The sequence below is a fragment of the Onthophagus taurus genome, chromosome 7, assembly GCF_036711975.1.
Source record: "Onthophagus taurus isolate NC chromosome 7, IU_Otau_3.0, whole genome shotgun sequence".
NCBI classification, from domain to species: domain Eukaryota; kingdom Metazoa; phylum Arthropoda; class Insecta; order Coleoptera; family Scarabaeidae; genus Onthophagus; species Onthophagus taurus.
In genome coordinates, this window is record NC_091972.1 from 3,798,054 (window position 1) to 3,820,861 (window position 22,808).

The 22,808-nt window shown below is 32.2% G+C and overlaps 4 protein-coding genes across 5 annotated transcripts in view; 2 read left to right on the forward strand and 2 right to left on the reverse strand.

Annotated features, from left to right (window-relative positions):
• LOC111420849 (shavenoid) overlaps positions 1–22,808 on the forward strand; it is a 372,982-nt gene that overhangs the window by 220,626 nt on the left and 129,548 nt on the right. The window lies entirely within an intron of this gene.
• On the reverse strand, positions 7,407–15,942 carry LOC111422301 (zinc finger TRAF-type-containing protein 1 homolog). 2 transcript variants are annotated; one of them, XM_023055507.2, is made up of 5 exons: positions 15,503–15,942; positions 13,630–13,868; positions 13,360–13,571; positions 8,536–8,696; positions 7,407–8,470 (listed from the first exon to the last, which is right to left on the reverse strand). In XM_023055507.2, the coding sequence occupies exons 1-5, from the start codon at positions 15,722–15,724 to the stop codon at positions 8,240–8,242; spliced, it is 1,065 nt and encodes a 354-aa protein (XP_022911275.1). In that variant the 5' UTR covers positions 15,725–15,942; the 3' UTR covers positions 7,407–8,239. The 2 variants fall into 2 exon arrangements, with proteins under 2 accessions (XP_022911275.1, XP_071053347.1); XM_071197246.1 differs by having other exon boundaries at positions 14,108–15,596.
• LOC111422303 (WD repeat-containing protein 89) lies at positions 20,046–21,435 on the reverse strand. The gene is made up of 3 exons (XM_023055509.2): positions 21,239–21,435; positions 20,294–21,182; positions 20,046–20,237 (listed from the first exon to the last, which is right to left on the reverse strand). Exons 1-3 carry the CDS (start codon positions 21,370–21,372, stop codon positions 20,142–20,144), a joined length of 1,119 nt encoding a protein of 372 aa, XP_022911277.2. The 5' UTR covers positions 21,373–21,435; the 3' UTR covers positions 20,046–20,141.
• Positions 21,648–22,715, forward strand: LOC111422302 (SAP30-binding protein). The gene has a single exon (XM_023055508.2). It carries the CDS (start codon positions 21,795–21,797, stop codon positions 22,632–22,634), a length of 840 nt encoding a protein of 279 aa, XP_022911276.1. The 5' UTR covers positions 21,648–21,794; the 3' UTR covers positions 22,635–22,715.

Genomic DNA, 22,808 nt, shown 5'->3' on the forward strand with positions numbered 1-22,808 from the left:
CTCCCTCACAGAACCTCCTCCAAGACTCTCTTTTTGCCTTACGTATGTTTTTGGTGTAATTCGTTAGAGCCTGTTTATATTTCTCCCATTCACCTAATGTCTTGGCCCGGTTGAAAAGCTTTCGGACCTCTTGTCTTTCGGAGCTAAGAGATTCGTTCCACCAGGGTGTGCCCCGATTACTACTTTTCACCTTCAGTGGACTGCTACTGTGATATGCAGAGCGAATTGCCACAGAGATCTGCTCCGTGGCTATTTCAACCTGATCACAGTTCCTAACGGTTGCGATAACACTAGTTAGGTTATCTGCAAGGCAACTCTTAAACAGATCCCAATTAGTGCTACGGGGATTACGGTACGTACAGTCCGATTTCATCCCTAGATCAATTTTAAATTGAATATGTCTATGATCTGAACACGACGGTTCAGAAGATACCCTCCAGGAGGTTATATTAGAGCTTAATATAATTGAGCTGAACGTAATGTCAAGTACCTCTGAACGTATCATAGTAAAGTGACCAAACGATCTAGACAGCCGTTCTCGGCACCAAAACATACTCCATCATGTTGTTTAAGCATGTTCTGAATCCTAAATTGATATCTCAAAAATTGAGTGTTCTATGATTTTTTGAACAAGTGCCCGCTGGAGCAAATTTTTCTAGAAAAATTCGAATAACTCGAGAATTGCTGGTTCAAATTGCAAAAAGTAAAGTTATTTATAAACCTTCAAAACAGACAAATCCAAATATGTAAAAATATACAGGTTGTTCCATTTAAAAAAATAAAGTAGGTGGCGACTTCCGGTATAACCGGAAGTGCTAGAAATCTGAAAATATTTTAGATGAAGAGAACGTAATTGATAATACTTAAGTCTGCATTCTCAAATTTTTTGTTTGGCCAGAACCCCAGAATATATAACGTCGATGTTTTGTATCCAACCTTCAATAATAATTTTTATAATTTTAGATTATCGTAAAATATATTGTAACAGTAATAAACCAAAAAGATATTTACGAAAATCTTATACTGTCGTTAAAATATTTTCCAACAACAGGAAAATTGGAAAAATTAGTAACACCGATCTACATTTACATGAATAAAGGGCTCACGGTTTTCGCGGTTTTATTGGGCTGTTGCATTAGTTTGTACGTTTTAAAACCGCTGTTGTATTTTGAGAAAATGCTTCCGGTACACGAAACATTGCCCTATGGAAAATAATCGCTGTTACGCTTACCACTACATACTACAAATATTTGGTGCTACTTTAATGTACTTTAACATAATTGTATTTGATGGTTTCTCGTTGGCTTTAATGGCGGTCGCTTATTGCGAACTGGAAAAGATTAAAATAGGTTTGGGCGATATGAAAGACGACGCAAACAAGAGCGATGATGAAAATATGCGAAAAATAGCGGAATTAGTAAAAAAACACTGCATAGTTTTGGATTATATCAAAAACATTAACAACGAGTTTTCAACGATTTTAATGCACCAATTAGCGGCCACTTTGACTGGAGTTTGTACAGGAATTTATTTTTTAATGTTATTTCAAAACGATTTAGGAGATTTGTTCCCTATTTATTAAGCATTTTGGTGCAAATATTTCTTTATAGCGTTGCTGGGGAACAGATTGCTACTCAAGTAATGATATTATTTTATATTTAATATCTAAATAAACAAAATTACACTTTTATTTTAGACTCAAAGTATTCATTTTGCCGCTTATGATACAAATTGGCACTTGAAGCACCAACCAAAAACCACTAAAGCATTATGCATGATGATGCTTCGTTCCCAAAAGCCCGACGAGATTATTGCGGGAATGTGGACATGGAATATGAGGATTTTTCTTTCTGTAATACAAAATATATGTTATTAATAATTTTTTAATATTACTGAATATTATTTTAGTTATTGCAAACGGAATTTTCGATGTTTACATTCATGAAAACTGTCCAATCTAAATAAGCACTAATAATAATAACACATGCCGACAAATTTTTAAATCAGAGACCAGACTATGTATACCTTCCAAATAATTTTCGATACCCTGAATCCGAATCTGACGTCAGAATTGCTTCATCACCTAAGATTTTCAAGATATCTTACCTAAAATATGCGAAAAACACGATTTTTCAACAAATTCAAGGCTGAATTTACATCAAAAGATAATTTTTCTCCACAGAAGTCATTATGCCATTTAAAACTATTTCTCTGCCCTCTTAAAATCTTATGTTATTCATTTAAATATTTTTCTTGATCTCTGAGAAATTGTCTCTTAAAACTAAGAAATTCATCATATTTGAAATAACATCTGTTTATTTTCCAGTTTTATTTACAAGTTTTAAAATGTTTTATTAACACTTCAAAGCAATACAAAATATTAATAAATAACAAATAACAACAAACGTATGGTCTAAAACGAAATTAATGATAAAGAACCTGAAGTGGCCTGCCCTTACCCTATAAATGTCGTTTACAGAGATTGTTAAAAAAAGGTTTCTGCAATTAATGTAGTTGGAAAAACGCATTAAAACGCAATGAATTCAAAACATTGTAAATACTTACATACAAAAAAGTACAAATGACTGATCGAATCATACGATTTCGATAAAATTCCATGTATTATGGTATTTTTTTCTCATTTTACAGACGTATACAGAAGTGTATGTGTTCAGGTAAAGTGTCACTTCCGGTCAAGCGATTTCGCTGAAATTCAATATATCGTAATTTTTTGTCATTTATTAGATGTATACGAAAGTAGTTAGGCTATACATATCAAAAATGTAAGTTTAGATGAAACGTTTGAAAATGTCATCAGGTAAAGTGCCATTTCCGGTTGGTAGATTTGGTCTAAAAGTTGTTTACGAGCTTTCAATTTTGGTTTAATAGCTATATACCAAATGTCACTACGGTAACTGATTGCGTTTTAAATTTTGTACAACTTCTTTATAACATAACCAAGCATTTTTTTCGTTATCTGTCATTGTTGTTATAAAATCGTCATCTTTCATTAAGTTTCTTATATCAGGCCCCACGAAGATACCTTCCTAAACTTTAGCATGACTTAAAGTTGGAAATGCAGACTTAAGATATTTAAAACAGTTTCCATCAGTATTTAAGGCTTTTACGAATTGTTTCATCAAGCCTAATTTGATATGGAGTGGAGGTAACAAAATACGCTTTGTGTCAACAAGACTCTTGTAAACAACATTGTTGGAACCAACTTTCCAATCAAATCTTTCAGGCCACTTTTTTTTAATCCAATGTTGTTCTCGGGCGCGACTGTCCCAAATGCAGAGAAAGCAAGGATTTTTTGTATTTCCTGATTGTAAACCAACCAAAATATTGATCATTTTAAAGTCACCACATATAAACCAGTTTTGGATGTTGTAGTTGATTTTTTCGAGTACAAATTGAAGGTCTTCATATGATTCTTTTCGCCTGGTGGAATGACCAATAGGGATTGCTGCGTATTTATTGCCGTTATGGAGCAACACTGCTTTAAGGCTTCCTTTAGAGGAATCTATAAAGAGCCGCCAGTCATCGGACTTATACACACCTACTTGATATGTATTGATAAGTCCTTCTATATCATTACAATAAACTAAGGAATTTTCAATAGAAAAATATTTCAGAAATTCCTCATCTCTTTTTCTATACGCTGTAATTTTTGTTCCGGGTAACAACATGTTCCTCTTTCTAAGTCTGGAAGCCAATATTTCAGCTGAATCTTTAGAAAGACTAAGATCGAGAATAAGATCATCTAATGAATCTTGATCAAAAAGTTCAAGGTCTTTGGCACTAACAGAATCCTCATAATCACTGTCCTTTTCACGTTCAACAGAACTCATTTCTTCCAAACGACATTCATTTTTATTAGGTGGTACTTTGTCTAATCTCGCTATTTTTCCTTTCTTGGCTGGTGTTATGCTTTGTACGTTAGAATATAATATGTTTCCTTTATTTTTTTTATTATAACCTGTTATATCACAGGCACAGAAGTAACAGTCTTCATTGTGATCCTTCCTTTATCAACAACAAGTAACAACTGCAGACAAAACCAACAATCAAAATCATTTAATAGCAATTAGCAGCAAATAGCAGTATTAACCACGTAAGTGACATTTCGCGTTATAACAAAATCAATTGTTTTTTAAAAACCAAGCCAACTTTGAGGACAAATTTTAGAAAAATGTCGGTCTTGTAGTGGCAGGCTAACTGGATACGGTATATTTTATTTTTTTACGTAAAAACTGTAAATCTTGTGTAACAAGGTGAAAAAGAAAAAAGTCACTAAAGAATAAGCCTTCCGACTATATTTTTTATATCAATATTCCATCGTTTCAAAAATTTTATCTAGAAAATCCAATATGGTTGTGATTTTCATCTTATAAAACGTTATAGAGCTTAACCCTAGAAGGTATACCAAAATAACACACTTGAAAACGTATACTTGGGGTCACCAGTTACCCCAGAAATTAATTTAGGAAAAATAAAATAAAATTTTTTGAAAATGTTTATTTAGTGAAGCCGATAGCAACTTTAAGTATTTCTCTTACAGTTTAGACAAATATCAGTACGGTGTTCGTTACATACATTGTTGGAACACATATAACATACAACTCTGCATTTTCGATCACGTGAACGAGGACATATACAGAGTTGAGTATATGTATTTGAGTTTTTTTGGCGCTGGACCAAGCTGTTCCTCTTCTGAAATATGTGTTAGTCCCAGTACTTCTCGTATTTCACTTTGCAGTTTACCGGATATCTTTTTGGAGAGCCTACTTTCCATCCAAGGTTTAGCTAGTTGCAGTCCAAGTGATTGCAAAAATTTATTTCGGGTAACTTTGCTAGCGTTACGCGACACATTATATAAAACAAAGGCATTTATCGCGGCTTGATCAAGCATCCCATAGAAATATCTAAGTGGCCACCTTCTTGTTTTCCTGGATACGGTGTAGTTGTGAGCCATCTGATCGAATGTATCTACTCCACCTTTGGCGGAGTTGTAAAACTCAATAATTTCTGGTTTCTTCGAAACCTCGTTAACATTCTTGTCAGCGTGCATGGTCGAGATTAGTATGACAGATTGATTTCTTTTTGGTGTAAACGAAACCAACGTCAATTTGTCTGAGAAAGCAAATTCGAAAGTTAGTACGGGTTTATTCTTAGAAGGTAAAAAAGAAGGTGGTATTTCTCTTTTATTATGTCTTATTGTTCCCACGATTGTTAAATCTTTGCTGCTAAGCATTTCTTTGGCTAATGGAACAGACGTAAACCAGTTATCCATGGTAATGTTTCTATTTGTTCCATGAATAGATTTGGATAACTCCTTCACTAAATACATTGGAACAGATTCGTTGGTTGAATTGGTGTTTTTTCCAATGTATGGAATAGCACTTATCATGTAATATGTACGCGAATCACACATACATACAACCTTAATTCCCTATTTGTCAGGTTTAGATCCTATATATACACGAAATGGGCATTTGCCCCTAAAACCAAGTAGCTGCTCATCTATAGTTACGTAGCAGTGAGGAGAGTAACTCTTTGTACAATTTTCTATAAAATCCTCCCATATTTGCCTTATCGGTGAAAGTTTGTCTTCACGATTTCTTTTTTCTTTATCGTCAAATCTTAGACAATTCAATAAGAACTTGAAACGTATTTCAGGCATAATGCATCTATATATTTGAGGTCCTTGTGAAGAAAACATTTGTTGTACAGATAGATGTGCATCTTTTCGAGCACCAGCTATGTACAAAAGGCCTAATAGGGCATTGATTTCTACATTATCTGTAGGATGTACGTATTTCGTACCTGGCTGGTATTTGACACCTTGTCTTTCTATTTCTTCATTTGTATGAGTTATAATTTCATTTAAAATTGTAGGTGTGAATAAAATGGCCCAAGCATCTATTTCTGTGATAATTACAAGTGCATTCTTTATTCCAGGTACCTTTACCACGATGTTTCTTGAAGGCGTTCTGGTTTTTGCAGGTTCTCGCGAACTCCATGCAAAACCATTTTTGCCCTTCAAAATTCCATCACGTTGAAGTGGACGTTCTTCAAACTCATCATCTTCAGAAGAAGTGTCATCGATGTGTTCCGACAACTCTTCCACCTTGTCCTTACTGTCACTTTCTGCAAAATTGTCATCAACATCGCTTTCTGATTCATTGTACCATTGTAGGACAGTTTTTTCAAAGTCCGGATCTAGAGCACTAACGGTTTTTTAGACATGTTTCACAAATATTCTATCACACGAAATTACAAATAGTATTATTTTACAATACGCAAACGTATCCTGGAGTCACTCACAACCCCAAATAATTTTTATTGAGAAAACGATAATCGGCAACGTAAGGTTCACTGCACGTGTTTATACTATTCACAGTCTACTAACCTTACCTAAACTATCAGCGCCACCAAGCGCGAAATAAGAATATAAGCGAAAAAATTCAATTCTATTGGGGTCACACGTAACCCCGGTATACCTTCTAGGGTTAAATAAAAAATAATATGTAAATTGTCTCTTTTAGAATGGATAAATCTTGTAAACAATCGTTTTATTTTTGTAAATACTGCTATAGTTTTCCCATTAAAACTATAACTTTGCTAACAAACCAAATAAATTCATAAAAATTAACTGGATTTTGAATGTCCTGTTTCTCAATTGAATACCACCTGGTTAAAAGATAAATGTATGGTTAAATATTTCAACTTTAAAGTTTCATTTTTAGATATTTAATCATATTTTCGCATATTTATTTTACTTGTGCGTTAGCATCTCTAACTTGATGTAACTCAACATCAGTTTATCGAGGACAGAACAAACCGACGTACTTACTAATTTCAACAGATGATATCTCGAAGAAGAAAAAAGATATTTAAATAATTGAAAAAGAGGTAATAATTTCAAAATTTCAAAAAAAAAATTTTTTTTTATTCCCTCATGGTGAACTATAACCACAAATACGACCAGAAACCGTTTTTTTCAACATATTTTGGCTAAGATATTTTGAAAACCTTACGTGATGAAGCATTTTTGACGATAAATTTGGATTTAGAACGTGAAAAACCTTCTGGATAGTATAGTCTACTTGTTGGTTTAGAAAACATTTAAATTTTTGTCGGCCTGTGTAATTAATGTTGCATTCAGATAAAAATTTAATAAGTTTAATGAATTTGGTTATGCGTTACAGCATCTGCAAAGAAAAAATGTAAGAAGAACACTTAAATTAGTTAAGACACTAAAAACACTACATTTTTTGTCTATTATATTGCAAGGAGGAATAATAAATCTTGATTATTTCAAACATAAAGGAAATGTTTTGATAAATTTCAATGAATTTCAAATTTCATTGGAAGTGATAATGAGAAAAAGAAAACAATAAATGTTGTATATATTTTCTTTTATTTGTTAGCTGTACAGGATTTAAAAATTAAATTTGCTTTCCTAGTTTACATCCACAAAATAATGAAAAAGAAAACTTAAAGATACATTACAGTTTTACAAACCGTGCATTAAAAGATTCAATCACAAAAATATTAACACAAAAACTCACGCTGATGTGTAAATGAATTATAAACTATACATAATTCTTATTAAATTACATTATTAATTGCCATACTCATATCAATTCTAATAGTTAAATTTAATCAATTAAAAAAAATAATAATTAAACCTTTTATAAATAAACAGCAAATTTTGCAAATAAAATCCTTAAATTAAACCCCAATTCAATCAATTCTTATTACCTAAGAATTATTATATGTAAAGTTTTTAATTTAAATAATTAATAAAATAATTTTTTTATAAATAAAAAATCTTAAATAAAAAAATTAATATAACGAGATCAAACCACTCAAAAACATTAAAAATAAACCTATAATAATAAAGAAAAATAATCAAAAACGAAAGAAAGATTTTTTTCTACGTAAATAAATCAATTTTTCAATATTTTAAATTTTTCTCCAGCTTAATCACTAACACTACATAATTTCATTTTTCTTTTTCTTAATCTTTTTAGGCGTATATAAAAAAGGTGAGATTCATTCTATGTGTTATACAGATCTCTTCAAAGTGACACAAAAAAAAAATTAACAACAAAAAAAAATGTTAGAAGAAGAAATACTGTCTTCGAAAGCGAAAATAATTAATAATAATATCGACGCGATTACATTTAATGTTTCCTTTCATTTACCGAATTTCAATTTCGATATAATCATTTTATTTTGACGCCAAAAACATAATCAATCTAAAATTAATAGTCTTAGCGGAAAGAAGACGATTACATTCCGCCGTATCCGGCAAAGAAAGTGGTACATATGGACTTTCATTTTCTTGCTCTGAGAAATCAAAACGATGAATTCTTGGATTTATTTTCATATCGCCGAAAGGTCCTCGCAGAATCACGTAGTGTATACTTAACGGTGAAGTTGTTTTTGTTTTTAAAATCAACTATAATAATTAAAAATAATTAATTAGATATTACTTATTTTTTTCTTAATTTAATAATAACACACCTGATAACTAATATCTCTTTCTGTACTTTGAGTTGGATCCTTTTGACTGTTATTTATTCTCGCCTTAACAACCCATTGATTGTTAAAAGCCGAAAATCGTGATGTTTCGTAAAAAAGACGATGCACAAATTCGTCTGTACGATATGGTTTTAATTGAAGATCTAATAAAAGAAAATTTTCTTGTTAAATTTATCGGACATACAGTGAATTTCACGTAAGATGTAATATATTAAAATATATTTCCATAGAAATCAGAGCGTCCCACATAAAATGTAACATAATCTAGTGCTGAATAACAAATAATACTAGACTAACACTAGCAGTAGAACTAACACTAGGCCAAAAACTAGAAACATTCCGTTTAGAAATAACTCACTTAAGACGGCTGGTATAGGAAGGCCATGAAAGAATCAAAGACGAAATGCTGTTTTCTACAGAGTTACCGATAACTTTAAAAGCAGCTGATATAAGGTTCGTTCCAACTACAATTTTGACTGCCAATTGATGGTCACTCGCCTACGCAGTTGAAAAGACAGCTACAGTGATACAAGAAACTCTACATACAGCCCAGAAAATGATAATATCTCAGCTCACGAAATGTAATTCAATGAAATTTTTTAACAAAACATGTAAGAAGTCAAGGGGAACACAAAACATAATCATATCTTTAATTCAAAAAAGTCTACATACAGTCCTAAAAAAAAGTATATCAGTGTCCGTTATAGCTCAATAAAAATACCGGAAGTTGCTTATATCTCCAGTAATATTGGAATGAAACGTATCATGTTTGGACTCATTTTGAATGACGTGATGCATTTATATCAAAAAATAAAAAAGATAGAATAAAAAACGTTAACCTTGAATATTTTTAGTTCTCAAAAATAACTACTTGGAAGAATAAATAGCGTGAATATACTCGACTTGAATTAATATTACCAGTAAATATAACCGACAAGTACTTACTTGATAGTTTACTGGCAGATGAATATACCGGGCCATAGAACTAGGAACGTCTCTAGAACTAACATTAGACCTAGAACTAGAAACATTCGGGCTTAGTCGCACGTCTCTCAAGACTGCTAAACCCGAATTATTCTAGTTCTAGGTCTTGTATTAGCTCTAGTGATTGTGCTAGTGCAAAACTAGGTGAACTTGGACTTGCTATAAACTAATCCTTATACATTTAGACAAGTTTTTTATGATTATCAACTAGTTTTCAGTCATTTTGAGCAAGATGGATTGTTTAAAAACTAGTTGTTAATCATTAAGACAAGTATAAAATTATGCTCAACCAATTTTCAATGATTTTGAATAACATGAGATAGCTATGAACTTATTTCGAAACATTTTGTTACCTTATAAAACAATTTTGGACAATGTTGGTGCAGTTTTCAGTTATTCTGGGCAACCTAAACTTGCTATAAACTAGTCATTATACATTTAGAAAAGTTTTTAATGACTATCATCTAGTTTTCAATCATTTTGAGCAACATGGATTGTATAAAAACTAGTTATTAATGATTTAGACAAGTATAAAATTATGCTCAACCTATTATCAATTATTTTGAACAACATGAGATGCTATGAACCTATTTCGAAACATTTTAAACAATTTTGCTACCTTATAGAGCAATTTTGGACAATGTTGGTGCAGTTTTCAGTCGTTGTGAGCAATCTGGACTTGCTATAAACTAGTCGTTATACAATTAGACAAGTTTTTAATGGCTATCAACTAATTTTTAGTCATTTTGAGCAACATGGATTGTTTAAAAACTAGTTGTTAATGATTTAGACAAGTATAAAATTATACTTAACCTATTATCAATTATTTTGAACAACATGGGATGGCTATGAACCTATTTCGAAACATTTTGAACAATTTTGCTACCTTATAGACCAATTTTGGACAATGTTGGTGCAGTTTTCAGTCGTTGTGAGCAATCTGGACTTGTTATAAACTAGTCGTTATACATTTAGACAAGTTTTTAATGACTATCAACTAATTTTTAGTCATTTTGAGCAACATGAATTGTTTTAAAACTAGTTGTTAATGATTTGGACAAGTATATAATTATACTTAACCTGTTATCAATTATTTTGAACAACATGAGATGGCTATGAACCTATTTCGAAACATTTTGAACAATTTTGCTACCTTATAGACCAATTTTGGACAATGTTGGTGCAGTTTTCAGTCGTTGTGAGCAATCTGGACTTGCTATAAACTAGTCGTTATACATTTAGACAAGTTTTTAATGACTATCAACTAATTTTTAGTCATTTTGAGCAACATGGATTGTTTAAAAACTAGTTGTTAATCATTTAGACAAGTATAAAATTATGCTCAACCAATTTTCAATGATTTTGAATAACATAAGATAGCTATGAATTTATTTGGAACATTTTGCTACCTTATAAAACAATTTTGGACAATGTTGGTGCAGTTTTCAGTCGTTCTGAACAACCTGGACTTGCTATAAACTAGTTCTTATATATTTAGACAAGTTTTTAATGACTATCAACTAGTTTTCAGTCATTTTGAGCAACATGGATTGTCTGAAAACTAGTTGTTAATCATTTAGACAAGTATAAAATTATGCTCATGCAGTTTTCAATGATTTCGAATAACATGATATGGCTATCAACTTATTTTCAATCATTTGAACAATTTTGCTATCTTATAGACCAATTTTGGACAATGTTGGTGCAGTTTTCAGTCGTTGTGAGCAATCTGGACTTGCTATAAACTAGTCGTTATACATTTAGACAAGTTTTAATGACTATCAACTAATTTGTAGTCATTTTGAGCAACATGGATTGTATAAAAACTAGTTGTTAATGATTTAGACAAATATAAAATTATGCTCAACCAGTTCTCAATGATTTTGAACAACATGAGATGACTATGAACTTATTTCTAATCATTTTGAACAATTTTACTACGTTATAAACCAATTTTGGATAATGTTGGTGCAGTTTTCAGTCGTTCTGAACAACCTGGACTTGCTATAAACTAGTTCTTATACATTTAGACAAGTTTTTAATGACTATCAACTAGTTTTCAGTCATTTTTAGCAACATGGATTGTCTGAAAACTAGTTGTTAATCATTTAGACAAGTATAAAATTGCTCAAGCAGTTTTCAATGATTTGGAATAACATGATATGGCTATCAACTTATTTCCAATAATTTGAACAATTTTGCTATCTTATAAACAATTTTAGACAATGTTGGTGCAGTTTTTAGTCATTCTGAGCAAAATAGACTTGCTATAAACTACTCCTTATACAATTAAACAAGCTTTTAATGACTATCAACTAGTTTTCAGTCATTTTGAGCAACATGGATTGTTTAAAAACTAGTTGTTAATGATTTAGACAAGTATAAAATTATGCTAGTTCTAGTTCTTGGTCTAGCGCTGTATGTTTCTAGTTCTAGATCTAGTGTTAGTTCTAGTTTTGCACTATCATTAGTACTAACACAAGACCTAGAACTAGAATAATTCGGGTTTAGCCGTCTTGAGAGACTAAATCTACTGCTGTAGCCTTCACTTCGTAGCACAAGTCGAACTGTTTCGACTTTGTATTAAAATAATATAGACTTCTAGTATCCTTCGTTTAAAAAATTCATTGAATTACATTTCAGGAGCTGAGATATTATCATTTTCTGGGGTGTATGTAGACTTTATTGTATCACTGTACATATCTCTGAATTCTTTGACAAACATGAACTGTCATAGAAAAAGTTGATAGGCATATGCACAGAGGACGCTCTCTTAATGTTTGGCTCTTGCTCAGGATTCGTACAGTTGGCCAAAGAAAAAAATCCTAATGTAATCGGTATTCATTGTTTTATACACCATCAAGCTTTGGTGGGTGTTTAAAATTTTTGCGTTAAAATTGTCAATTATGTTAAAAAAACAGTGCGTTAAACACACCACTTTTTGCGGAAGTGCGCTTAAAAGGGCTCTTAAAAGGAAATATGTTAGCAAGATTATATGAGCTTCAAGATGAGGTAGTTTTGTTTTTAGAAATATAAAACCAAACTGAACTGTATGAAGAACAATCAACTGTCCTAGCAGTAGTGACTTATCTAACGGATATTTTCGATTCCTTGAAATCACTAAACTTGAAATTGCAAGGTGGAGACTCGAACATAATTTATCATCGAGATGCCATCACGCAGTATATTGAAAAATTGCAACTCTAGAATCGCAAATTTTAGCATGTCATTATTCTTGCTTTCATAAATTATTTTCAATCTCAACATAAGTGACTTATGAATGAAATAGTGAGTTAACACTATTTTGGGAAGAATATCTCAAAGTTTATCCCAGCATAGCAGACCAAGCGCTGCAACTGTATTTACCCTATTCCAGCACTTATTTGTGCGAAGGGCGCTTTTTGCAGTTGTAACAATAAAATTGAATTATAGAATTAAATTTAATATTACTAGTGATCTACGTTGCGCGCTTCCTTCTATTCTATCTATAATTGAAAATCTTGTCATAAGTATGCAAGTTAGTCGTGTATTAGAGTTCTGGAGCGGAAGTTGCTCCCTGTGCCCCCATGCACTGCGCATGCGCGCTGGATCATTCGGATTTAGCCGCATGTTTAAACGATTTTTATTGAACGAAAAGTAGAACTAACACTAGACCTAGAATTAGAAAATTCGGGTTTAGCTGCGCGTCTCTTAAGACGGCCAAAAACTTAGGGTTGTCATAAGGACGTCAACTTTCTCCAAGCAACACTTATCTTTTGCAAAACTACCCAAAGCTATGTTGCATTTTATGTGGGACATTATTTCATAACAAATTTTTATTACCATTAAACGTAATTTTTTCATATCCAAGAAGATCAAATATATTTTCATACAATCTCCTTTCATCAGCAACTTGCTGATCAATAACCTGAAGAGCCTCCATAACTTCAGCACCACTACGATGAGGATGAGTACATTCCAATTCATGTTGGCGCGTCTCATGGAGAGGACCCCTCCAAGGACAACCAATACGACTGAATTTACAACCAGATATTCTATAAAATTCAAAAAATTTAAATAAAATATTTGAAAATATTTTTTTTTTACAGAAACCTTTCTTCGCAGAATAAATCTTCATGCCTTTCCAATGAATTCCTTGGAAATTCTTTTCCACAATACTGGCATTCGGATGGTAATTCAGAAACTGCTTTTTCCACTGCTAAATTTCTAGTAGCAACCGTTTTACTGATTTCAACCCGACAATTTGGACAGGTTGCCATTTCATCGCGAAGTCGAGCATCGGCGAGAAGATGAGTGAAGCAACCAGCGCACATCAAATGACCATTGTTACACTGTAATAATACGCACATATATATTTAGATTATGTGTGGAAAAATATAAATATTAAAAAAAAATGATGACACATCTATAATAAAAACCTAAATAAAAAGGAATACATAAAAATATATCTTCCAATTTCAGGTCTTCGGATTCTTCGCGTTTTCTTGATTATGATTTGTAATATTTAAAAATAGATTTTTGTTGTAAGAATCGGAAATAATTAAAAAAAAATGTTTCTTAAAATACTCACCAATCTTCTTAAAACACCCTGTAAATATGAATAAGCCATCAATTAAAAAAAATTATAAGATTTCATATCAAAAAAATGATAATAATAAATAACAATGAGAATAGATATTTTTCGACAATTCACGTAATAATTTGTCTTTACAATTTATGTTTAAGGCTTACCTTTATAATTAAAATTATTTCTTTTAATAAACCGTCTGCTCAACGATCATTTCTTACAGATGTTGACATAAAATGAATTTTTTTAGGTTAAGTTAATGAGCTAACTTCAGTTAGCTTAAACTTTAAAAAATTCACTCTTAGAATATTATGCGAAATAAAAAATACAAATTTCTAAATCACAATGACATTTAATAATAATATATTATAAAATTAATAATTAAGAATTATTATTTACAAATTCAGGAAATATTTTGACGTTTTGATTAATGTCAATTTTGACAATGAAGCTGTCAAATTCTCAAAAGGGGTTACAAGTAAAATTAATTAAAGAAGATTTTTTCTGCGAAAGAAATAATTGTTGATTATAAGATATTTAAAAATAGGTATAAGTGAATGAATTAAAATGTCTACAGTCGCCATTTTCATCAACCTACCTTTCTGTTGAAGGCGTTATATGTATCTCATGATTTATGATGAAATCATGCGAGGTTAGATATTTTTTTCAAAGAAAATGATAAAGTTGAACGAAAAAAATCGGGAAACAGGGAGGTAAAAACTACTTAGCTAAATAATGAATCACTAAATTATACGGTTAAAAAACGTTTATTGAAAAAACCTTCTAAGTTTTAAATATAAAAATATTTAGTACGGAAATAAACGTAGATTACACTATAAATAGTAAATAAATAACTTTTAAAGATAATATTACTTATAATTACAAAAAAATCAATTTTTTATGGTGTATTATACAATTTCATGTGATTACTGTTTGTAATTTTTGGTTTACACATACTTTTTTATATTCTTATTTTTGTTTTCAGGAAAAATAAAATGAAAGTTAATTTGAAATTAATTAGACCGCGACGAACCGAAAAATCAATTTGTTGTTATCATAATATACAAAGAATAATAAAATATTTACAACAAATCTCTGTGTACACATACGATGATATGCGAAGAACAAAGAAAAGCTAACACACGTTTAAACTCTTATAAAAGAGCATCTTTACGCCTGTTTAGAAATCAATAAAATCCTGCAGCCACACTGCAGTAACAACAAAGAAAATAACGATTACGTAACTTAAAAAAAATCGTTTCCAAAACTCGAAATTTATTTTTTTTAAGTTCTCTCAATCCCCGTAACTCGAAACCCAAAGAAATAAAATGTGCCCAAAAAAAATGTAATAACATCGGAAATGTATTTATAGATAGAGTAAAAAAGAAAAATTCTTACCTGATAAACAGCGGCCCTTGGTAAATCTAAGCAAACTGCGCAGCACAAAATGCCGCCTAATCGTTCCTCGAGTTTATCCTTTTTCTCATCTTGCTGTAATTCATTTTTGCCCAATTTTCGACGTTTCGCTTCGGGCTCTGCGAACTCTTCCATCTTTTCAACGATTTCCGCGGACTCCACCACGCCCTCGGTACTAGAGCTCGCTGCCTCAGATTCTGACATAATTCGTTTTTGGTATTTTACTTGCTGTGTATGTGTTCGTTTACTGCTGTTGACTGGCCTCGATTTTTCCGTGTCGCATACAGACCGTCAAAACACCAACAGCTGAGAGCTCTACTCCCCCCGGCTCTCGGGACGGGACGACGGAAACCAGAAAACAGCTGTCGTGACGTAGCCCGTTTGACAGCCTCTCTCCATACGCCGCCGCCGTCGTCGTCGTCGTCGTCGCCGCTTTTCGTTGTTCTATTACAATTCGTTGTTGCCCCACCACATCCGACTCGACGAAATTGAGAAAAATAAACTAAATTCGCGTTGCGCCGTTTACTATTCCATGTTCTGTATGGTATTTATATTTATAAAATATATTTGTATAAATAATAATAACAATGTTATAAATAGATAAATTCATGAGTCATCTGGTTTATCTCCTCATAGTCTGATTGACTCCAAAAGTTAAAAAAATACTCATAGACTGATATAAATCACTGTATTACCGACATTGTTTTCATATTTACATTTAAGATTATGAATCATTGCAACAATAAATAATTATACAAAAAGTCTGATTAAGATAACAATTAAGTAGCCCGGAATCAGACTTGTAAATTTTGCTTCATCTATGAATATGGTTATTAGCAGCACATTATTTCCAAATGGGCAAATCACGAATCAAATCTACTGCAGAAGCTATAGAGAAGCAAACTCTCAGAGCTCTAATGCAAGAAATGGAAAGGTGGAGACAAAGATAACAAGGTATGACGTCGGAATACTGAAAAATCCTGAACAGAGATTTATAAATATCACTTGGACAATCTTGAAGACAATACCAGCTGAAACTGCGAAAAAGTGCTGGTCCAAAAACCAAGATAACAGCAAAATGATAGGTTCTGATTGATGAAACACTAATTAGAAAGAGAAGTGAAATACTAAGAAGATGGTGAAACCACTTCAACACACCATTGCACTCTGACAGCGAACAATAAGAATATGCACAACCGAATGTGAATCAAAGAACGCTACCAGTATCTAGGCAGAAAAATGCAAATTACTAAATATTCAGAGAATAACTATATAGCATATAACTCTGCGTTTCTTACCTCGCGAGGACATAAATAAGTATCATAATGTAGAGCTTTGATTGATGTATAGACAAGGTGACGAAAAAGGTCATTCTGGCTAACCAGATCTGCCGCAGACGCCTCGTAAAAAACTGGGGTTAAACCACGAATGGGTCATTGGGCCTACGTAGCAATAATCAGACCCATGGTCGTCCACGCCTCATTGGTTTGGTGGCCAAAAACAAAACATAAGGCAGCACAACAACAGCTGGCACAAATCCAGCGCTTAGCATGTCTTAATATAACGGGTGCAATGAGACCTTGTTCGATGGCTGCTCTTCAAGCTCTACTCGGTCTCACACCACTTCATTTATATATAAAAAAGGAGGCAGCTGTAAGCTGATGCAGGGTAACCTCAGAGGACACCTAGAAATGCTCAAATCACTTGATTGAAATTAAAACGGACCTTATACCGACAGAATACTATTTCGACCAGCCGTATAAAGTCATATTTAGAAGCAGGGATGATTGGACGAAGGGTGGGATCCAACTAGAAAGAAGAGTACACGGATGCTTCAAAGATAGTCGGATCCGGAGTAGGCATGGGCATTAGTGGGCCAAATAGCTGTATTAAATTGCACCTCAGCTCGGACATAACCATTTTTCAAGCAGAAGTAGTTGCTATAAACTTGCATTCATCTTTTGCTATAAAAAGATGCATCCATACGCATTTTCACAGACAGTCGGGCCGCCCTAAAGGCAATTCAGGCCTACACATGTGACTGCATGTGCTGCACTGATCAGGCAGCGAAAACGCCCTTTATTGGACCCCAACCCGGTTATGGACTACAAAAAAAAACACTTAAAACAGGTAATCAATAGCTGGGAGGCCTCAAAAGTAGCTTTACGTTGGAAAAAACTTCCAGGTCAGAGACAAGCGAAGAGTATGATAACTCCGTGCCAAAACAAAACCAAAGACGTTTTATGCCTTAGCAAAGGGGATCTAAGGACGCTCTCAGGTTACCTGACCGGCCATGCGCCCCTAAAATACTACCTCTTCCACATTGGACAAGCTGAAGATCAAACTTATCGACTTTACAAGGAGCTGCCTAAAACACAAAATTTTCAGTAAATCTCTTTCGACACCTACCGACATAAAGGGACAAGACCTTGGAGCAATACTTAGGTTGGTTTTCTTTTTAGGACCTACATTTGCCCTAAACTTTTAGAGGCTAAAATTACAATAGATTTTATAGGTCGCGGTGACAAGAGGAGTCTGTCCCCTCAGCGCAGCAGCAATAATAATAATTTTGAGGAAATATGAAACTTTCCTCATTGCAGCGGTTCAATTAATGACAAAGATGTTATTCTCCAAGCATCGTTTATGTCAATATTAGAATTAGGGTAGGAGCACCGTTTATGGCCACTGTACCATTTATGACTATTTCAGAGGAAGTCGTTGCGCATTAAGATCTTAATAGACAGTAGTTGAAAAGTAAGTGCATTACAGGGCTTAGTCAGACCTTAATTCAACACAGACTGTGTTAGATGATGTTTCTGATATTGAAACAATTTGAAAATGGTTTCCATGTTCTAGCTAATGTGCTGTGCTCAAAAATGGTAAGAGCAATGCACATTTAATCTTTTATTATCTTTAGCGCCGTTTCATATTTAAGCGAGCTTATGAACTATATGATCACAAATACGTTAGTTTCAAAGTATTTAATAATGTTATAACTATAAATTGAGGTTAAGCGCATTTTTGTTAAATTTGATGCTTTAATGGATTTTGAAAACTCCATTTTCCAAGAATAAGCCTGGCAAAATGTGGTTTACCTCTTTCCTAAATAGACACCCAGAAGCATGCTGAATATGTCAACAAGGCAAGGGGCACTGTTACTGAGGAAAAAATACGGAACTGGTTTAAGGAAGTTGAAATTTTACTCACAGAAGAAGAAATTGTAGCAATAAGGGATCCAGAGCGCGTCGTTAATACGGATGAGACTTGGTTCTGTTTGGCTCCAAAAGGAGAACTCATAAGATTTATACTTTAACAGTAGAGCTAAAAGTGTTGCCGTACTTGCCACGCCTAAACGGTCTCTTGCCTCAGTGTTCAATAATATCATTCCTTGACCACACCATAAACCGACAGTACGAGAAAGGAAAAAAGAATATACTCCAAGCATTGTTACGTCTGACAAATGGGTGAAATATTTTAAACTCAAAGAGAAAGAGAAGAAAATTCAAGAAGAGCTGAAAATGGAGAGAAAGAAGAAAAGGGAAATGCAGAACAATAAAGTAGAGGAAGCGTAAAAGGCAAAGAAGACAAAGAAGACAAATGAAAACTGTTTAGAGGAAGAAGAGTAGAATGAAAGCGAGAGCAGCTTAGATGATTTTGACGATATTGAGACAGAAAATCAAGAACAATTGATATGTATGGAGTTACAGCCCTGCAGGAGTGTGTTGCAAAAATTTTGTGCGTGTTGGAAAAGCTAAGATCAGACTAATTGTAAGACATATTTCAAAGTGTTAGACAATGACAAATGTGCCATTGAAGAACTCTTTGGAACGCTTCCAGAACCCGAACTGAAAAATGTTGGTCGAAAAATGACTCGTTTTCCGCAGTGCTGTAGACGTATTTGCAATAAAACAAATTCAACAATAAATGTATTCATCTCCTTAACTTTTATTGTATCTATGTCCCTAATAAAATCTAAAAATTGTGCTTTATTGCGGTTGATTTCTACGCAAACAAATTATGGTGGCCATAACTGGGGAAATTGATGAAAATTGTTTTTTGTGTTTTAAAATACTTGATACACAAATAAAATGGAAGGTGCCTATATGCAACAAGAGCTAAGAAACACTATTTTGATTTTTTTCTCGCATGTATTCCTATTTTGAACTAAGGTACCGAATTTTAAAAGTTGAAGAGTACTAAATGTGGCCATAATTGGTTTCTCTACCCTACAAATGTTTCTTCAGTATTATACTTTTAGCACTAGTCAAATTATTTGTGTTGATATTGCATGCCAAAGTCGAAGTTCACATAAAGGTATGTGGAAACACAAGCTTGAAAGTAATATGTTGTGATTACCACATGCTAAACCACCCCCTGGCGTTGAAAACGATTTCCTTATATTAATGTTGGTAATAAAACATTTACTGTAACAAAGAATCAGAAAACTTGAGAATTAATTGGTAATCTTTTGAAGTAGACTACCAGCAGATTTAGCACATATATAGGGCTTTAATAACACAATGAATTATGTATGAACTCAATTTATAAGTTCACCTGAATCAGTTTATTTAACCATAACAAAATAAAAAATCAAAATTTATAATTTCTCCATCTTTATTAATTACCTAAACGAAGAAAATCCATTAGAATAATCATCTTTTTCTAAATTCCAAAGATCTAAAGCGCCACCTTCACCACCAGTAATCAAAAAATTACCCTAAAATAAAAATTAAATTCAAAACTAATCAATAAACTTGATTAAATTAATCTTACATTATGATTAAACCAAGAACATCTCACAATTTGTTTATTTTCAATAAAATTATATGTGGGTACAAGTTCATTGTTTGCAAAACGAAACCCTCCTAAATTTCCTGTTTCTTCATTATCTCGCCCAATTAAAACATTGATACAATCGTTTTTAGGATTTCGAAAAACATCGGCAACATAAAAATAATCTTCTTCATTATTGTTTCTTCCCTTCAATATAAAAGGAAGATCGCTTTTATTAAAACTTTTATAAGGATTTGCATCATCCATTTTCCAAAATTGCAAATCTTCTGATTGTGTTATACAACATATACAATCCGTGTTTTTATCTTTATACCATTTTAATTTAGAAATGGATAACATGGTGTTTAATGAATCTATTAATGCATCATCTTCACAAGATTGTGATAAATCGTAAATGTTTATTAAACCATCATTAGAACCAGATATTAATTGATTCATATCATTGGGATTAAAAAGAACTTGTGTGATGTCTTCTGTGTGTGATTCCCAATAAGCACCCATTAATTTGCATTGTCTTATATCCCAAAATAATATGTAAGCATCTGTGGCAACTAATTCTGTTCCACCAGATAATAATAAGTTATTTGATGATATATCAAAACAGCTCAATATTTTTGAAGGACTATCATTATCCACTGTTGTATCATTAAAAACATTTACTACACTTGTTTTTAATCTACTATCCCAAACACTTATTTTACAATCATTTGTACCCACATAAAATATTCTTTCATTTTCAGGGCTTATTTTAACATCAACAATATCATAATCAGTTTGAAAACTTTTAATTAAATAAATATTGCTATTTGATACATCATATAGTTCCAAAACATGATCTGAACGGGCAACAGCAACGTTTGAATTAATTCTAGAATTAAAAATAGTTGATTATTTGCGTTAGTTGTAAAATAATGTTCAAATTACATTGATCCAGATATATTGGTTATGTAGCACTTTTTATCTATTTCTTTGTGAAATATGTGTGATGTTTTTAAGTTAAAAAGGCGATTTATTTCTTCTTCCGATTCATAATTACCACAACTTTCTTCAACAGACATAATTAAAGAGTAAAAAATTTTTAAAATTGGGTTATAAACACAAAAAACACGTGTTGTTGACGTTTACCATAACCCCATAATTTAAATTATCAAATATTATAGAAGAATTTTATTTACTTTTAGATTTTAATTTTATTGTAAATTATAACTGTATATTTATGATAATAAATAAATTTGAATAATCTTTATTTTTAATTAATTAATAAATAATTTAATTATAATTTAAAGATTTAGGGATTTTTAAATTTCATGGTTGGTAACTAAACGTCAAATTTTTTATCTCTGTCAAACGTGAACTTTTAATCTCTAGCTCAAAACAATTATTTTGCGAAGAAAAACGGTAATTTATAACTAAAAAGATCATTAAAACATAAAATTTGATTAAAACTTCCTATTTATATTAACATAAATACTTTAATACAATGTCACAAAGTATGGCTTTGGCTTCTTTAACAGCTACATATACAGATTCAGAAGGTGAAGATGAAGCAAACGATGATAACGAAAACACTGGTTCGGTAACAGTTCATTCTAATTCACCCGATACTAAATCAACCCCCACATCTCGTCCTGGATCACCTGTGCAGGCGAAAATAACTAGTAAAGTTTCTAGATTGGTATCTTATCATGACGACACAATTGTTTCGGATGATGATGCCGAACCGAATACAGAAAGGGAACCTGAAACGATGGTAATTATCGAAAACGAAACTCCTCCCATAGTCGAAACAGAAACTATAGATGAAGAAGGTGTTAATATTCCACCTGAACCACCCGGACATTGTTCTGCTGAGATACAAGAAAAAATTTTAAGGTTACACGATAGAATGCAAAGTGAGGGATTGGACATGAATATGATTATACAGCAAAAAAAGAATTTTAGAAATCCTAGTATTTATGAAAAATTAATTCAATTTTGTTCGATAAACGAATTAGGAACTAATTATCCCCCGGTTATTTATGACCCATCGAAATGGAGCAAAGAAAGTTATTATGAAGAATTATCAAAAGTACAAAAAACCGAGATGGAAAAACGCGAAAAGGAAAGAAAAACTAAAGTGGAAGTCGTTTCGGGAACGAAAAAGCAAGAAGAAGAAGCTAAAAAGCGAAAGAGCAAATGGGACCAACCTGGTGGAAATTCTATTAATTCACACATAAAACCTGCCGGGTTAGTTCAACCTTCCTTGACAAACACTGCAACAGGCACTAAAGCAACTGTAATATCAGCTTTCGGATCTTTACCTAAAAAACCTAGAGCATAATTTTTTAATTAATTATCTTTTCCTCATTTTTTTTTAATTAAGATGTAAATAAGTTGATGTAAAATTATAATTTTAATTATATTTTGTAGTTTTATTTACGAAAAGTTATTTAAATGACATATGAATGACATTTAGGATAAATGCTAGTCAAGTGTTGTGTACACGTGTCGTGTT